The following is a 19,941-nucleotide window of genomic DNA, read 5'->3' as shown; positions in this document are numbered from 1 at the left end:
ATTAACTTTCAAATACCAATAGCAACATCTCCATATGCCAATCTCAAATCCATACACTCAGCTCTTTATGAAAATCCTCCTCCTATAAACAGCAATGTCACCATCTTTTGTATGGCTGCTAAGCAGTTTCAGAACACACCTGAAAATTTGAGTTCCTAATGGAAAATGAAGGTTTTGCCAAGAACTAAATACTGGCAATCAACTTCCCTCAAAACTGAAGGGCACAAACCCAGGGATTTAAAGATTTGAAGGATTTTAGCAAACCAATTTAGTTCTGTTATTTAGGCATCAGTTGAACAACAGCCACTGCCAGATTTCAAAGCGTTTTCTCTTTTCAACCTGATATCCAGTTACTTAGTTCTTATGTATGTATTACAAGCTACAAAGCTCAACCTTGCATAGTCTTTGATGAAGTTTAATGGCTTAAATCACTGTTGAAACAAACAGTAAAGAATGCAGCCTCACAGCATGGTGTGCACAACAGTGCATTTTCAACATGCTTAGGACTTACCACGTAGGTAGTTATCTTTTTATGCTTTTAGATAAATGAGTTGAAATAAAGTCACAGCATGTACTTCTCTCTCCCAGGCATATTAAACAATAAACAGAATAAATTAGAGGCACCAAATAAACATAGGTATACTAAAGAGAAGTTGCCAGTTCCCTCAACTCAGACTAGCTTGACCAGGTGGCTCTAAGGCTTACAGGCTACTTGCAGTTATTTGAGTGTATCACATTTTGGTATGATTTGAGATGGTAGCAATTATATTCGATATGCAAGAGCAGCAACTGAGAAACAGTGTTTAAGCCAATGGCACAGTGGTGGTTGCCAAAAGAAATCTATAGCATTAACAGGCAAATGTGGACAACAGAAAACATTGCAGGAAGCTTCAGTCAAAGCCAGCAACTGCCTTGAGTACTCATCTTGCCCCTTTTATATCACTGTTTAGATTAAATTCTGCAACAGAATAAAGGTGAGATCGCCCTGACTGAAGATCTAAAACAGTTTTATAGTTAAAATTTAACACTAAATGACTACTGTATGAAGGACTTGCCCCTAAACAGACACAGGCATATAGTTGTACATACTATTCCTCTTATGGTCAGGACCGCTGATGTATGATGTATGTAAAACAACAATGAAGCTAGACAAAAGCTTCTTGTCTCTCTCTAGGAAAAATATCAAGTTTTAAATGCTCACAGACAAGCTTAAAGAAGTTACTTGAAACTCCTGAGTGCCATGAAACAGCCAGATGGGACTCTCTCCACTTATTTTTTTGTACTACAGTAACTGTGTTAGTCATTCCCTTTTGATAGCGAACTTAAAAGCACACAGTAAACCTTCAGTGCTGTTGGAGAGGTAACAAACCCAGCCCCCCTTTCTCAGCAACCTTGTCACATAATCTGAATTTCAGTAACAAACCTCATTCTCTGGCATGTTAACTCTCTGCAGCATCTGTCACTGCTATGAATGGTTGATCATAAGTACCTCTGTAGTCATCTCAATGCTATTAAGCAGATGGCAGCGCTAAATCCGAATGATGTAGTACATCTCCCTGGTGGACTTTGTTTCCATACACTACCATTATTCTACAATTCCTCAGTGATAAATCTTATGTGTTCTAGAGAACATTAAACACTGAACTGACAGTGACAATTGATTTATTAGCACCCATTTCCCTTCGCTGTATTATTGTCTTCACAAACACTTGTGTGGATCATGTGTGGAGCCAGTAAGGGACAAAACCACTTTTGCTCAATTTGAAACATATTTCAGAGACTCAAAATAAATAGATTTTTTTCTTCATGCTGAAAATGTTTAAACTTATCTATAAATTTAAATGAAGACCCAACTAAATGCTCCTGATTCCTCCACAATAATCTTCTTTGAGCTTTCATAGTAGAATTGATGTAGCATTAACATCAGGCCATTAACACACTACTTCCTGCAGTAAATCCAAGTGAAGAATTACAGTTCTACACAGACTTGGGGAAATCCTGTAAGAGTCATCTAGGTTGTGAAAGGATGCATACATGCTGGTGAGAGAAGCTGACAAGTCTACATGCATCTGACAGGCAATCAGCACTAGGAATCACAAGTAAGGTCTTTCACACTTCTGGTATACCATGAACTGCAGAATTCCAAGGAAGTCTGTTGTGCGACTGCCCATGTTAAAGTACTACATGTGTCTATGGAAGAAGTATTATGAAAGAATTGCTGACTGCATGTGAAAATTTGCCCTGCACAACTGTAACATTCAGTCTAACCTTGCTGCTCCCCTTAGCTAGGCCTTGAGTACTAACCATAAATGATCACAGCTTTTGACAGCTCTATTATGGTAAAACTGCCTCAGCTACTTTAGAATCATAGAATACCAGGTTGGAAAGGAGCTCACGGATCATCTGGTCCAATCTACCTTGGCAAAGCATGACCTACACTAGGTGCCCCAGCACCCTGTCTGGCTCAATCTCCAGTGTCCGACACTGGGGAACCCACCATTTCCCTGGGAAGATAATTCCAATGGCTGACTGTCAAAATTTTCCAGTGCCCAAACCAGAATATCCCAAGGAGTAACTTGTGCTCATTACCCCTTGTCTTTTCCATGTGACTCCATGTGAAAAAGGAGTCTCTATCTCCTTTGTAGCCACCATTTAAATACTGGAACACAGTGATCAGGTCTCCGCTAAGTATTTGCTACCCTTAGTATTTTAGGATTTGAGAACTATTTTGTTTTGTGCTATTATAACAATTCTGAAAGCCCAGCTGATGAACCATCCCACTTTACCCTGGTATAAATATCTAACAATCCTCCGCAAAACACTATACACAATTTAATTACGTCTCTTCTAAAAATAAATCAGTTAAGATGTTTAGTCAAGCTTAGTACAGCTCCAAGGGATATTCTGAAGTCTTTTTGTCCATGAAAAATAATTCTGTTAAAACACATCCTCTCTTTGAGGCTTTGTTCCACAAAAACAACTGCAGACAAGAAAATGTTTTAGAGGAAAAACATTTTTTTATAGGATTACAGGGCATTAAGATAGATGAGAACTTGGAGAACACTCTGATGTTTCTCTCCCTATTAGTGCTGCGATAGGTTTTATCTGAAGCATCAGACTGCCACACTTAAGCAAGAATAATGTCTCACACAACATCAAATAAAACACCATTAAACTTTTAAGTAAACATTACTTGGTAGCAGCAGGCAGTTGGGTTGTAGAAAGGAAGTTTTTGTAGAGGCATGTGAAATCTCAACTACCGCAGTGCACACAGAAATAAAGAGTTTGCTGGGTTTTGTATCTGAACATATCACCCATCCTAGTGAATCAGATTTGATTGTTTCTGGGAAATATTCTAGAGATGGCAAAATTGCAAACAATAAAGGAGGGTCATGCTCTGTTGTACTGAACAGTCAAAGTTGAAGCACGTATTCCCGTAAACAGGTATCATAGATGTAATGCAATGGCATCTCATACATTTAGAAGATTTCTAGAGGCATTTCCAATTCTGAAATTTTCCACCTTTAACAGAAGAATCAGTATCAGCAAAAGCTTTTAAACAAAAATGCGTATTTCAACTGTCTTTACTGTATCACACATACATTGTACACAATGCACATGTGCGAACATTAACAAATTTTATGAAGTGCAGGAAAAGGGTTCACATACTGAAAAGCTATTGTGAATTTGATGAGCAAACCCTCTTTTCAGTTTACTAGTTACTTCTCAAATTCCTCTTTAATACATAATATCACAATCTTCTAGATTAATAGTATTTCTAGTATGCCTTGATATTAATTTATTAGGATTACTACTTTCAACTTAAAAATAAAATAAGTTATTTTTCCTACGCTAGTCACACAAATGATGTATTTTAAACATGTGAATGCCCTCTATGTGCAAATGCCTTTTCCTTCCATGCCTTATGAGGCAAAATATCCTGAATGATGTACAGCCAAATGATAAAAACACTCTTCCCTAATTTCCTTCACAGTAGTAAGGGCATTGCAATGCACCTACATGATAAATCTCTCAGTGGTTACAGAACAACGGATTTTGCAATATGGGTTATTTGCTATTCAGATTCAAGATAGGAATGCTGTTCTAGGTAGCTCAGATGGCTGTTTATAGTTATTACTTTCTGCCTGCCAATACAACCCCAAAAGATTTTTGCCAAGCCAGAAATTATGCCAGAAAAATCAATGTCAATACCCCATGAGAAACATACAAGTGAATCATTTCTTGTTTTCTTTTACCATGCAACACTTCATAAAGTTTGGGGAACGGAAGGATGAACTAATCGTTCAGAAGCTCACAAATTCAACACAATCTAGCAGTATATGTATTGTGGTAGAATACATATATAGGTAATTATACAGGTAAAACACAAAGAGCGATAACTTTAGGAAGTATCTCCTTCCAGATGGCTAAGCATACATAGTATATCTAAGATTACACATATCCTTATGTAGTAGTCCTTTACAAGAGCAATTTCAATTTTCAGGAGATGTGCTTTTGCCAATTTCAGTTCAAAGGAAAATTAGTGAAAACCTTAACATGGAAAAAAAACCCCAGATCCAAGTAATGTTTAGTTTTGGCTCAGACAAATGACTTTGTAATGAAGTCCAAATGTTTGTGTGCAATAAACCCATTTACCAACACTAGAAGCAGTAAAACAGAACAGAATTGCCAACATAAAAGTTGAGGACTATTTTGGTAATTTTCTTTCTGGAAAAAGTCCATTACCAACAGCTGCTCTCTAAATGTAACATTCTACAGAGCCTCATGTTTTGTAGGTCCTACACTGCTGCTTTCTTAAGTCATACTATTCTTATTTGGTAGCTTGCAAGACTCTGTTAGGAGCCAAGTATCAGACATAAAGGTATTTTCATTCTGTTAGTTCTCAGCAATAATGACACTTGAACTTTCCACTAAGCTTTTTCACATTAAGTTACTGTATACAGGAAAATATTAATTTATAGAACAAAATTTAAGCTGGGTATATCAACATTATAGCAAAGCAGATGTCAGGTGTAAACAGCTTTGTTCTCAACTTTACTGTGATCAGTTCTGCACCATTTCAGATAAAACTACACTATAGAAATCTTAAATATTTAGCAGAAGGTAAAACACTAAGTAGTACCTATTTATCAACATCACAATAGCCACCAGGATTACAGAATCATAGAACAGTTTGGGTTGGAAAGGACCTTAAGATCATCCAGTTCCAACCCCCCGTGCAATGGGCAGGGACACCTCACACTAAACCATCCCACACAAGCCTCTGTCCAACCCAGCCTTGAACACTGCCAGGGATGGAGCATTCACAGCTTCCTTGGGCAACCCATTCCAGTGCCTCACCACCCTTACGGTAAAGAGCATCCTCCTTATATCTAACCTGAACTCCCACTGTTTCAGTTTAAACCCGTTCTTCCTTGTCCTATTACCCTTTCCTACTGTCATTTTCCCAGTGGGCAAAGTTTGAAGCTCCAATCACCCCAAACCACCAAAGCAATAATGCAGGACTATAGTAATTTTAACAATTTTCTCAACATTCTTACTTCAGTCATATTAAGTTCATTGCCATACAAGTTTCAAGAAGTTCTCAATGACATTACAGAATCTGCTACTGATCAAACCAGGAATGATAGGTCTAAGCAAAAAAGAGTGACGATAAATTATAGCTCAGTAATAGGTGCACAAAATTCCCTTTCCAGACATGCACATTAGAAGAACCCAACAGTGGGGAAGCCAAGCTTCTAAATGTGTCATGTGATATTTGCCATTAAGTTCAAACTATCACCTAACACAAGTAATTCGTGCTACACAGCATTTCCCCATAATTAGAAATGCATTAGTATTCCTTGTAATTCATGGAGTTTCCAAATAGCAGCTCTCTTTAAGGAAACAAAATGTGAAGAAAATAAATCACAAGTGCTTAAAAACACTGCTGAGAATGAAGTGGGAGAAGGAACACAGAGAAAGATTCAGATTTGTCACAAAGACAGTTCCACAGAGGAGTAAAACAAAAGGATGCATTTTTTTTTACAGCCAAGTAAAGGCAAAATACTGGAATACAGCCATGTTTAAGCAGCAAGAAAAAACACAATCAGCTCTTGTGTTTTAGATTTATGATTTAGCATCACTAAAACTGATTCAAGTTCTCATTTCTGTTTCTCTCAGTAACTTGACTGATACGTGATACTAGAGAGAAATCTTATAAAAGGCTTATTAGAGATAACATTTAGTGATTTCTTTCTGGTAAAGATGAAAGAAAAAACTAACTTCTCAACTATAGAATCTTTCAAATATAGATACAGCAGATTAAGACTTACCTTTGTGCTTGAGTGCTATAACTGTTATCATAGGAATCATAGGTTTGTTCATCATAAGCAGTTCCATAGCCATCATCATACTCCTGAAATGACATAAAAGAAAGGTAGTATTAACCACAAGCACAGTCCAGAAGCATAGTAACCTAGATCTAAATAGGATGGAATACTCTTCTGAAATGTATGAAATACATACACCATAGCGTGGCAAAATGTTAGTGATAGTAATAGAAACTACTCCCATTTAGGAGGCCACACACATCTAAGACTATAGGTTTTAATTACTGGCAGTGTGCATTGAAAAGATTTTTTGTTAACACTACCTTATGCAGAGATAGCAAAAATACTTCACATCTCCATATACTTGAATTTAAGCTGTGTGAGCCACCAACCTTCAGGAAAGCTCAGGGGAGCATCTCAAGAATCAAAACATCTGAATAGATATTGTGCAACTGACTTATTTCTGGTCAATAAATGCAATGCTCTACATAGATAACAGATGGGAAAGAACTTCCCTAGAGATAACACTAGTAAGAATTATTGTTTTACTTCTCTGAATGCCCTCTATATAATTTTCAACCTGAGGGAGTTTAATATGCATTAACAAAATAAAAGCAAGCATTTCTTACTCCTCCCACATTATCCACACTATTTAAGTATCCCCAGTAGTAACACTTTTCCCAGAATAGCACTGGATTTAAATAAAGTTGAACAAGCCACTAACACCAGCTACAAACCACACAAGTTTAAGATAAAAACCAAGTGACAATGATACCGGGTTTTTCCCAAGAAAGATGAACTTCAGAAGTCCAAAGAACTGTCAGCAGTAAGTTTCATCTAGTAACAGATGAACATATGGGAAGTAGAAACAATGCTTCCTTTGTACTAATTCCTAGGAGATCCTAATATCCAAATCCTATCCAAATATACCAAAGACCCCTAAATACCCATTAAGAGGTCTTGTCCAGTATTGCCTGATCAGAATGACTTAATGAGAAGATACTTTGAAGATATAAGGACCAAGAGAAATTAATATCAGGCATTATCACATGCTTTCAAAATAAGTGTGTACCAAATCCTAGCAAAGTAGGTAAGAGTCTCATGAAAGAAAAAGCTCTTTACCAGGAAAGGGAAGCTTCAAGAACCTTTCAGTGATGACAAAACAAAAGCTGACTAGCTGCATCAATTAGGTAGGGATGACAAATGATGCATTGTCGAACCCCAGCAAGACACATCTCCTACATTTGTAATTGACAGCTTTCTAGACATTGGAAGGAAAGCTTTCTACAGCAGAAGTCAATGACATCCTCAAAACAACTGACAGGAAACTGAATTTGCAGAGAGTCTTTAGCATTTTTTTGAGGAAAACCAGGCGATCTGCCCATCAGCTGTTTCACAACCACTAGATCAGTGAGCATTATTGTTTCCAGGCAGTGTTTAGTAGATGGGTGTCTACAAATATTTGCCAGTACAGATGAGTGACAGCCTATTCACAGAGCTGGAAGAAGAAATGAAGATTCTTTCAATTGTCTGTTGTAAAGAGATCCATGGATACAGTCCCACTTGAAAAAGAAATGCATTATTTTTTCTTTCAGTAATCCACTGTCCTGAAATTAAAAATTAAATCAGAGTCCTAGTATTTTATTTGCCCATCTGATATGGATATAGATTTCTTGATAAGCCATACACTAAACCCACAAAACCACTGCCTCCTGGCAGTTATTACAAACAAGCACTTTATTACTTATTGATGCAATGCACAGACATCTGTTAACAATACAGGCACTGATCAACAGCAGAAGCTATCTGAGCCAACCTACTTGCTCTGCTCCAGAACATTTACATGACATTTTCTCTCCTCTCACAGAATCTCCCAACTGTGAACCAGCCATCCCTAAGAGGAGCTCCCAAACTCCAAACCATGCACACCCAGCAGTGGCAACAAATGAAGCAGAGAACTGAAGGTAACCTTCCAACATGGTAGAAAAAAGCTTTGCCATGAAGGAATCATTGCTTAAGCAGTCAGTCCTATTTACATTCACTAAGAACTGATCATGAAAGAAAAGGGGAAGACAGACTACTCTGAAGTTATGGTGTATCTATAACTTCTTGAAGACAAACGAACAAAGTAAATGTGAAACAGGAAGACCCTTAGTAAGACAACTAGCAGAATAAAATAGGTTTTCATGAGGTCCATGCTGTTATCAGACTTGAGTGTTTCTAGTATCGGCATTTCTTTTCCAAAGAGGTGTTGCCCAGAACTCATTACTGTTCACCATGTTGTGTTAATAAATTGACTACTGCAAAAATTAGGCCCTGCATTATTACATTGTTGAAGGTGGCTTTGATTGCTTTGAAGGGTAAGATGTCTGGTTTGTAGTTTATATGTGGGACTCCTGTCACTTGGCATTAAAAAGATCAACTTGTGCTGTTGCAATTACTATAATCTGCTTAAACAGATCAACTCTTCCATTTTATTGCTGTATTTACATTTATAAAACAAAAAAAATGCATTAAAGTCACAATAAACATGGGGAACATGCTGCAAAAATCAAACAAGCTTAAAGAGCTGCTCTCAATGGCTTGTTCTGTTAAGAGATAAGAGATTTTAATTCCAAAACACTTGTTTACTGTGCACTATTCCCTTGAAGTAGCAATTAGGCAGGGACAGCTGAAGTATGCTTCAGAGCTTTCCTTGAATTATATCTGACACTATTTTCTTACAGTATTTAAAACCTCTCTTTCAGGTTACAAATAAGGTTGGTCAAGGCAGAATGTTTTACATTTCAGATTAAATCCACACCGAGTACTTTCTGTAACAGAACTCTTGTGACTTCAATAAATGATTTAGTACCGGGGTGACATATCCTTGGCCATCTTGCCTGCTTCTGTACTGTAAGACATCATGCTAACTTAAAAATACCATGCTTACACAGATATAATGAAAATGGACAAGACGGAACCTAAATATGGCTATCCTGTACTAAAGTACATCACAGCTTCACTGACAAGTGTTGTTACACAGACTTCAGGGTATTATACAAGAATGACATCTTCATACAAGTATTTTAACTGCATCTTTCCTGCTGATTTTTTAGGATGTTTCAGTTATTTATAAAGGAATTCATTTTTGTATTTAAAGCTGTAGTCTTACCCGGATGACATCATTTGTGTTCCTACTACCATAAAACGCGTATGATGGACTTCCCTCTGTACTCCAACTATGGAAATCTACAAATAGGATTTCCTGAAAGTACTTCATAAACAAAGTTTACTGGTGAAGCTGTATTTCCTCTCCTGCTCAAAAAAACCCCAAAAATAAACCAAAGCCCAAGCAAGATCATATTCTCCTCCCATGAATGGGAGCATTGTTATTCATTATTCTACTTTTCAGGCTAACCTAGAAAACTAAATCTCACAGATTTAGTCTCATCAAGAGCCAAGTGTGCTGTACAGTTTGTGCTTACAACAAAAACGTAGAACAAAGTAAGCTGAAAATGCTGAAGTCCTCTTAAACTACGGGTATTTTCCACACAACATACAAAACATCAGCAAGGAAGATAAAGAGCCATCGAACTGACCTTTTCATTTTGGTCTTAAGAATCTTCCTCCAAAGTAACAGAAGAGGTAGAATTACAAGACACCCTCTGAAAATATTAAACTATTCTGTAAAATCTCAAACTTTATTAGCACCAATATTAAGCCAGCCTATAAGCCAGAATCACACTACATTTCCTCTTAAAGAGAGCTTCTGCCTGGAGTCGTGTCATTGATAGTGCCTGCAGTTGATATAAATCCACAGAGCAGCACTGGTAACAGTAATTGTTCAGTGGGAAGTGCAGAAATTGTTCATGAACAAAACCAAAGGCAATGTGTAAATATGCACCCTTCAAATATATTAAATACTAAGTTACTAGCACTGGTCAGAAGGTGATAAAAGCAATGCAAGCAATCTTTGCTAAAACCTCTTCAATACCCAAACCATTATAAATCACACTAAGCCTTCCTCATCAATGTTTCTTTCCAATAATTAAGTACTCTAAACATAGCCTTATTCATGGGGAATAGGAAGTAGTGGCTTTAAATTATAATCTCCTGACAGTGACAATGACAGACTGGTGTTTGGGCCCTCTTTAGGGGAAATTAACAATGTTCTGAAGAGAACAGGCCAGAATCAGAAAGAAAGAGGGTAAAAAGTTCATTTTAACAAAAAGGCCATTTGCAGTGCTGGAAAACAAATCCTGAAAGCAATAAGAAATCAATTTTCCAGCTCTCCCCACCTAAAGAAATCCATCCAAGGGAAAAAAAAAATAAGGCGGTTATCACTACAACTAAAAGGTTGTTTCTTTTCCTCATCATTCTCTGAAATTAATACTTGCACCAGTACTTCATCACAGAATACTAGAGGAATGACTTCTTTTTAGACAGACTACTACACTCAAAATGCTTGTGCAGAGATTAGCTTGGGGAAAGAACATGAGATGACATCAATGCAGTGCAATGAAGTGGGCTTTTTTCTGGTAAATTACAATTGTAAAGGGAACAGCCGTTTTGTTGTGTAGAAATAACATCTCCCCATCATTTAATCAACAGGGAATATGGGGCAATCAAAACAAATATGGGCAGCTAAAGTCTGGAGTGATAACATTAAGGACATTAGCAGGAAACATGCACAGACTGTAAGCTCTCGTTTTGTACATTTTCGTCCATTTTCATCTAGACGGAGCCTAGTGTATATTCAAGCAGAACAAATAAGGTTCTCCTGGAATGAGAGATGCACTTTCACATCTTTCATGTACCTCAAAAAACAACCCAGAAGAATTGCTAATGAACATAAGCAACAACATTTAAATCAAGTTACAAGCAAGGCAAAACAATTCTGTCTTTCAGCATACAGCAGAGCAGTGTCGGTATCAGGAGGACAACTCATGCTCATTCAAAACTATGAAGTCAGAATGTGGTCAACTTAGATAAACAGCTTAAACTAAGATTTAATACGCACATTTTCAATGCGCATTATAGGTGAACTTTCAACTTTGAGACAGCCAGCTGGAAAAGCTTTTCAGCTTTTCCTCCAAAGTATTCTACTGTTTCCACAGCCAAAGTCACCTGAGTTCCCCCCCAAAAATGTAGGTTTTCCATGTTTCTTTCCACCTCATCTTGAAAACTCAGGAGAAAGCTAATGTAAAAGATTCAAAATAAACACCCTAAATTAAGGGACTTAAACCTTTTTTACATTTTATTCTTGTTTGTTCTATTCAGCATGATAAAGAACATTGGAATTGGCAAAAAAGCCAAGAAATGATGGTTTGGTAACAGCTTGCTTTCCAAAAGTCCTACCTGAATTCACCCTGACTTTAGGAAGTCTTCACACTCCTGAGAAGCCAGAACTCAGTAAATAAATTGCTTAAAAGGTGTAATACCTAAGTGGAAACCACAACATTATCTACAAAGGGGAACAGAAACACAATCTTTTGTCTATTCTATCTCTTGTTCTCAGAAAATTAAGCTACCTTAAACCCTTCTCCAAACCCTCAGTTATTTTGAGTCACATTCCAAATAACTAAGCAAATAAAAGCATTTGAAATCAATGTTGCCTGTTATTAGGGAGCCATCAACATTCAGAAGACCAAGACAAATTAAAACATGGTGTGACTCATGCACAGTGAATTACAATTATACAATTACACTTGAGCTTTATGCAGGGAGAACTTAGGTTATTTTCAAGTCTTATGTCATCTGGACTGGCATTGCCTAATATTCTGCTGCTTCAAGAAGCATTAGGAGTTTTCTATTAAGAAGTGTGGGCATATTTTATATGGTATACAAGGATTTTTGATCTTTTCCCCCAAAAGATCATTCCTTCAACATGAACAGCAAGCAAGCAAACGAGCACTGAGAAAAATGTCAACTTTAAAACCAGTTCATCATGCCAGCAATTGCTTTCACATAATCATAATTTTCAGTTTTTCAAAATCTAAACTAAATATGATTTCAACAAGGTAACAGGAAATCCAAACTCAGTGCTGTCAATCAAATCAAGAGTTAGCACTAGCTTTCTAAGAAGGTACACTAAGTAATAGGCTGTAAGTTATTCAGCTGAATGGGCTCTCACCTCTAAATTAGACTCTGCATTCATTCCTTTCACTAATGGATACATACATGCATCTTTTGTAATCCCTGCACCATGTACGAATGAATCTTAAGTTAGAAATCCTTAAGCTTTAGGATCTTCCAGAATCAGGCAATAATTAAAGCTGGATATTAAAGAGTAGATTTTGAAGCTCAGTGTATTTTTTGCATCCCAGTGTTCTGTATGTCTTCTATAGTCGATGAGAAAATGAAGATGAGCCGGTTTCAGTGTGCGCTTGCAGCCCAGAAAGCCAACCGTATCCTGGGCTGCATCCAAAGGAGCGTGACCAGCAGGTCGAAGGAGGTGATCCTGCCCCTCTACTCTGCTCTTGTGAGACCTCACCTGGAGTATTGTGTGCAGTTCTGGTGTCCTCAGCATAAAAAGGACATGGAACTGCTGGAACAAGTCCAGAGGAGGCCACGAGGATGATCAGGGGACTGGAGCACCTCCCGTATGAAGACAGGCTGAGGAAGTTGGGGCTGTTCAGCCTGGAGAAGAGAAGTTGCATGGGGACCTCATAGCAGCCTTCCAGTACCTGAAGGGGGCCTATAGGGATGCTGGGGAGGGACTCTTCATCAGGGACTGTAGTGACAGGACAAGGGGTAACGGGTTAAAACTGAAACAGGGGAAGTTTAGATTGGATATAAGGAGGAAATTCTTTCCTGTGAGGGTGGTGAGGCACTGGAATGGGTTGCCCAGGGAGGTTGTGAGTGCTCCATCCCTGTCTGTGTTCAAGGCCAGGTTGGATGAGGCCTTGTGTGGGATGGTTTAGTGTGAGGTGTCCCTGCCCATGGCAGGGGTGCTGGAACTAGATGATCTTGAGGTCCTTTCCAACCCTAACTATTCTATGATTCTATGATTCTAAGTAGCCTGGATCTGTATCTTTAAGTTAACACATTCCTGGCATATCATTCTAAATGGTTCATAATGTTCTTACTCAAGTTACAATCTACTTAACATTAGAAAGGCTCCCTGGTAGACATTCTATCTCAATTCAATTTCTTATTACACAAAAGAATCTCACTGAAGCATTAATTGCTAGAAATTATACAGGCAGTCACTGCTTTAGAAAAATCTACCACTGAGATAACCCCTTGTTCAAATACAAGAAAATATCAATAAAAACACCAGAAAGAGAACTAAAGCTCTGCCACAACTTCCTCCCCCCAAACCCCCCCGCATGGAGGAACATTTAGATCACAATGCTTTCTCCAAAGCAGTGTTGAAGGAAGTCTTGGCCATAACTTAACTAGATTGACAAGCTTTGCTTTTCAGTGCAGACATTCCACACTGCCACAGCAATGGGTACAAACCCATGTTTCATGTCAAATTCTTAATACCTAAATATCTGATTATGAGCTCACTTCACATTTAACACATCTAAGCAGCCAAAACAAGACTTGACATGGCATCATCACAAGTATATTCATAGAAAATACAGAATATTTACAAAATGTTTTCCTTTCTAAAAGGAAAATAGCAGCAAATAAAAATCTAACCTAAAAAAGCTTCAGTCCCATTGCTGGGTTACTGATTTGGAAAAACCTACAAGTGTCTGAAGCCAGTAAGAGAAGGACAACAGGAAGAGGCACAGAACAGCAAACTAGACAGTGAGACTGAACAGTTGTGTTCTAACCTATTTGACTGAGCATTACTTAAGTAATTGATGCTATTGAAGAGTACTGAATTGCTACCATACTGTTAATTTTCAATAAGCAGGAAAATATGTGAAAGCTTAAACTTTCCAGCTAGCAGCTTAACACAATTCCTATTTCTTATCTTAATGGACTAAACTGTCAACCTCCAAGTTCTCTACTTAGAACAGTAAGTAGAGAAAAACTCTCCATTAAGAGAATGATGTCCCTGAAACTATCTGGAAGTGCTTCCATAAATCTAGCAAGACCTAGTATGATCTCCCTTATCCAAGCATTGTAAAAATAATCCTGGCCATGCTTCACATGTCACACTAGGCTGCCTCCTGACCTGAGTGGTTGAGGAGATAAAAACAGGAGGTGTGTTAACCTTCAGACAAAGTTTATCACACCAAACAGCAGTGAGGTTAGAACTGTGATTATAAAGCTAGCTAGTTGTAGAGACCTGAAGTTTCCCTACCATCTAAACTGATGCTACAGCTATTAAAGGGACAATGTTCAGGGAAAATAAGGGGCTGTCATTTCCTGGGTTTAAAAACTTCATCGTGGTACTAAGAATATGGTGAGGTCCCAGGAGGAATGGGTCTTAGGGCTGAGATACACAGAAGTGAGACCAGCAACAGTGGAGTGGGAAAACTAGTTATATTGAACTGGAAAAAGAGTCATAACATATCAGAGTGGCAGGAAAATCTTCACTTCTGAAGTGAAGGCCAAATCAAGCATTCAAAGTCAGCACCACAAGTATCCCAGAAAGATGTACCTCTGTGTACAGCTTTCTGCAACGGGTAAGTTCCTGACAGCTTCCTATGGGATTCAAGCACAGGACAGCAATGGTCACCTAGTTCTGTTGATCAAAAGCCCATCTTAAATTGAAATTAAAGATTTATAGCCTGCGACATGATTTTCCCTATGTGAGATACTACCTACAGAATTAACCCTTCCAAATTTTCAGAATGAAAGAAGTAATCCCCTTTCCATACTGATATTTTATTTTAGAAAACAGCTTAATCCAGAGGAGGAAGGAGAAAGATTATGATCAGCATGAGACAGAATCAAGTTCCTCATAGATGTTAAAGACTTATTGGTCCCAAAGACTATAGAAAAAAGTTAGCAAAGGGAGTGAAGGAAAAAGGAGGCTGTTTGTGAGTCAATGTTTGTGAGTCATCTGCTGTCACCAAGTATACAGTACACTACAGAGGAAATGGGCAGGAAGTTTATGTATTGAAAGCCCTGCATCATCTTTGAGATTTTAAAGTATTACAGAAGCAAACGGCTGAAGACTTCCATCCAGAATATATTTTTGCTTCTTTCTCAACTTGCATGGTTTCACATTATTTCAACAAGAACAAAGCAGAGCAGAGGCTTGTAAGTCCAAGGGCATGAAAAGTTTGACCCTGGCCATGCACAGGTGCCCACCAAAGCTACTCTGTCACTATTGTCCTCAGCTTCCCATGGCTGCAGTTCTTCATGAACTGCTCCAGCATGGGTTCCTTCCCTGGGGTGCACCCATCAGGAACAGACTGCTCAGATATTCATGTTGGCAAACCAGCACTTTACACCAGATATGGCTAAGCAGCAATTAGTAAGGACAGGACAGAAACAGTACTGACTCCTACCATATTACCTTAACCCATAATAGATACAGTTAAGTCACTTCAGTAATGTACTACAAGCAGGCAGTTAAAATACAGTGCATTAAATTAAGCCCTTAACATCAAATCACAATCAACTAGATTGGAAAAGACCTTTAAGATCATCAAATCCAACTGTTACTAATGGTTCTCGTCCTACCAAAACTTTATTCCAGTGAATCTCCATTATGGTAATTTTAAAACAGACCAGCTTTATCAATTTCACCTCTAAGTATGTTTATCTCTGTTAGGATATCTTGTTTTGAAGGTAAGTGATCCAGTCCTACAGAACATTTTTAGAAGTTACTTAGCACAGCACTGTTTCTTTACAGAGCTATTTCCTAATTACTCTCTCTCAGAAGTAAAGTCTGCATCAGGATACTGATCCAACAGCTGTCATCTTCACACCACTTTGACATACACATGCTATAAACAGCAGATATATCTATAAATATGAAGTTACTCAAATGTTTTTTCCTACTGCATCACCATGTGTTCTTCAGTGTATGCCCTAGAAACAGACTCTTTAAGGAAGACTAATTCCTTTGAAAGCCTTGTGAAAAAAAAAAAAATCACTTTCTTGCAATGCCCACCTTAACCAGCCAAGTCAGGCATATCCAGGGGACATTCACATATGTTGGTCAAGTACTAGTTCTCAAATATTAGTTTCTTCTGAACTGTTCAAGTATGTGTATAAACATTTGTACAAACATTACACTTCTTTCTGCATAAAGCTTAAGTGTTATGTAGAAAATTAGGTTTCTGATCAAAAGGACAAAGGTTGAGATTTGATTCAGAGGATGGGCTTTTTCTGGTGGTGGAACAGTGAAAGAGGAGGGGAAAACAGTAAGTAGAAAGTTGAAAGTAGAATATCTAAATAGCAAAACCATTTTCTGGAACTCAGGAACTCCTTTTTCACTAGTCTGAACAACAGAGACAAAGTCCAGACAGACCTGGCTGTAAAGAGGGCACACTAAAACCTTTAAGATACATAAAACATTAAAAGCATTGTCCTTGAAAGTGTTATTTTTCTGTACGAGTAAATCCATTTTTATGATGCTGGTTTTGATTTAACGAGCTTTTCCCTTTATCTCACTGCTCTGCAAGTTCAATTTAAATTAAGTTTACCCTAACAATTCATAACTGTCTATAATTTTCAGTCATGTACAACAAAATACTTTTATATGGTTTTAATTTTTACTACAATAAAATTAAGATAAACATGTATGGCTTATTGAGATACACTCTACACTTAAAACTTCAGGACCAGTTCTGAACCTTTCATAAAAACAGTTTAATTGTCTCTCCATTGAACAGTTTCATGACCACAAAGATAGGTTGGGACGAAGAGTAGGATATTATTCTGAGAATTAAGAAATCCATTGACATGTGATTTTTCAGATTTCTGTAAAGCAGAAACTAACATATGTTTAAGAGGTACATAAATACTTTACCAAATGCACTGTAAATGCCTTTATGATAGTACGTATCACCTGAAGTTGCATTAATATAAAGCAGATTAAGTCTGAAAGGGCAATGAGAGATGACCACATGTGCCATAGATTTATTAGGTGCTAATTAAAGAGATTCTAGTAGTTGTAAAGTGACAGTTTGTATCATCCCAGCAAAGTTACACACTTTATGCACAGCAGCATCTCAACTTACATATTCACCATAGGTCTCCTGTGCTGGAGGCGGTGGAAGGGGCCGGTAGCCTGTAGGTGGAGGTACTCCTCTTGCTCTGGGTGCTAGAAGCCCACGGCTCCGACTGACTGGTCCTCTACTGGGAGGCACTCCTCTGGGTGCTGGTGCCCCTCTCGGTACTCCTGCTGGTGGTGGAGGCACTCCTCCACGGCCCCTGTGAATACATGGACCACTCACCATTAACTACTTCACCCTTGGACCTTCAACAGATCCCTCCCCTGCTTCACAATAATTCTGCTTTGCTACAGCCAGAAAATGTTTAAAAGATTTACAGTGTGTCATTTTTTTCTGTATGCTTTAACCAAATTACACACATTATGCAAAAAATGTTAAGAGACACAAACTAGACATGATTCAGTGATGAACCTCTCACTAGCTTGAGCCATTCTGGCATACACAGAGATACCCAAACCAATTCACTGGAGCAGTCAACTTCCCTAGAATTTGACTTTTAGTATGTGAAATCACAGTCAGAGTAACAGGTTAATTTGAAGCTGTCAGGCTACATCATACTCAAACCCTGCACAGAGGAATCGGCTACAACTGCATTCTGATCATCCTGTGTAAGCTTCTAAATGCAATCCAAAGATCACGCTGCATGCAAGTGACTGGGTCAGAAAACATTAGATTTTCTTCTGGTTCTAAAGCGCAGACTTCCAGCTGTTGCAGGAAGCATTCAAACACGTAACAAGTGTGCAGCGTGATTATACAATATAACCTGATGCTTTAGATGTATTTAAGAACAAGAAATAACAGTATTTTTGGTCTTAAAACTCTTGACAGAATAAGCATTAAATTGCATTCCACTGCTTTGGACACTTAACGTATGAAAAACCTGAGGCCTAAACCAAAACACTTTTGATCTTTAAGGTCTCTTCTAACCCAAACCGTTCTATGATTTAGAGGTGGCATTTACCCCCTCCTCCCTATAGTAAAGGGAGAGACTTACAGGTACAACCTGGGAGAAATTTGCATCATTTATTGTCTCTTACACTGAATGTTTAAAGCATTGCTAATAGGCACCTCCTTTTTAAAGGAGATCATTTCACCCCATGAACTATAACTGAGTTTAAATGACTGCTCTGTAGGCATATAGACATGTTCCAAGGCAATCACACCCTTACTGAATATTGTAACAGATACAGAGAAGAAAGCAAGCACAAGCTCTACAGCACCTTTCTACCTATCAAGCCATCTAATTAATCTGAAGAGTACTAACTGAGTAGAAATACACTGATTTCAGTAGAAATATCCAATTTATTATAAAGTAAGATCCAGATTTGGCCTTAAGACTTCCTACCCCTTTTCAAATAAATCCTATAATCTCATTGGTAAACTTAGAAAAAATATAATCATTTAATCACAATTAGTATTTGAAAGACTGCATCACTACATGATGAATGCGAAGATGTAAACACTTGATACAATCAAGATAGATTTTATTAATTCTAATTACTGATAAAACACAGTCACAAAGTATTTTACACAAGCCTAGAGAGTAAGTGATTTAAAACTGTGTTTATTACTTGGTTTTGGCTAATCTGTAGAATGCCTCCTCAGGACAGGGTACCAGCTGCTTATTTGACTTCATTGCAGTGGGGGCAGGGGTGAGCAGTGAAGTTCCCAGACACAGCCTGCTGAAGTAATATAAAGAAATAGCAAATGTGACACTTTCCAAGTGAAGCCAAAGAAAGGGAAATGAACCTATTGGCATAGACAATGGTCAATACCAAGTTTAAAAAAAAATAGTGAAAAGATTCAAGAATCACTAGCTATAATCTTCATGGCATCCTTCAGACAGGGTGCAAGAGAAAGCAGCAGGAAATGGGACATGCTGAAAACCATGGAAAAACATATGGGGGGAAGGAGGGAAATAGTACAGTTTTTAGAGCCAGCACAGATTTATTCTTGAAGAGTAATCAGAGCACCAGATCCACATAAGGTTTTTTCTGCACTTCAAAACCAGTTAACAGGGCTGAAGTGGTGATGGGTGGAAAGTAATGTCTCCCATATTAGGAGACCATTTAAAGAGTTACTTTAAGAAGAGTAAATCTGAGATATATTGCTCTGTATTAGCCATTATGGTTAATTATTAACCATTATTAACTATTCATAGTTACTGCACCAGGCTGGAGGAGACTAGGAAGGTCCAGATATAGGAATCCCAGTAACAAGACAGTTCAAGTACCACCATGCAGATTTGAGTCATAGCAGGGTATGATGCTAAGGGCAAAGTTTTAGAAACTGTAAATTATTATTTCATTAAGTTACCAGGGAGCTAAAGATGCTCAACTGACATGAACAATGAACAGAAACTGACTCTGTATCAAGGAACCACTTGAAGAGGCACCTTTACATACCTTCACAGAAACAGACCAGTTCTGGTATTGCTTAATTTGGAACAGGGCAGTTATATAAATTAAGTTTGAAAAGATTTAAAAGTAAAATGGATATACACAATATGGAAAGCCATTTAGAGAAATATTATG

The 19,941-nt window shown here is 37.9% G+C and overlaps 1 protein-coding gene across 5 annotated transcripts in view; it reads right to left on the bottom strand.

Annotated features, from left to right (window-relative positions):
• The window catches only part of KHDRBS3 (KH RNA binding domain containing, signal transduction associated 3), an 88,406-nt gene that overhangs the window by 16,481 nt on the left and 51,984 nt on the right, over positions 1-19,941 (bottom strand). For 3 of the 5 annotated variants that reach the window (XR_010610300.1, XM_065669010.1, XM_065669007.1), the window contains exons 6-8: positions 18,979-19,089; positions 17,414-17,606; positions 6,336-6,418 (exon numbers count right to left, since the gene is read on the bottom strand). Coding sequence is in view for 4 of the 5 variants with exons in the window: in XM_065669010.1 (XP_065525082.1) it covers positions 6,336-6,418; positions 17,414-17,606; positions 18,979-19,089 (387 nt within the window). In the remaining variant the exon portion in view is untranslated. The remainder of the gene's footprint in view (positions 1-6,335; positions 6,419-17,413; positions 17,607-18,978; positions 19,090-19,941) is intronic. The other 2 variants (XM_065669008.1, XM_065669009.1) reach the window with 2 other exon arrangements.

The sequence above is a fragment of the Lathamus discolor genome, chromosome 2 (assembly GCF_037157495.1).
Source record: "Lathamus discolor isolate bLatDis1 chromosome 2, bLatDis1.hap1, whole genome shotgun sequence".
Lineage (NCBI taxonomy): Eukaryota > Metazoa > Chordata > Aves > Psittaciformes > Psittacidae > Lathamus > Lathamus discolor.
The sequence above is the reverse complement of the archived record's forward strand: the minus strand, read 5'-3'. Positions and strand labels throughout refer to the sequence as shown.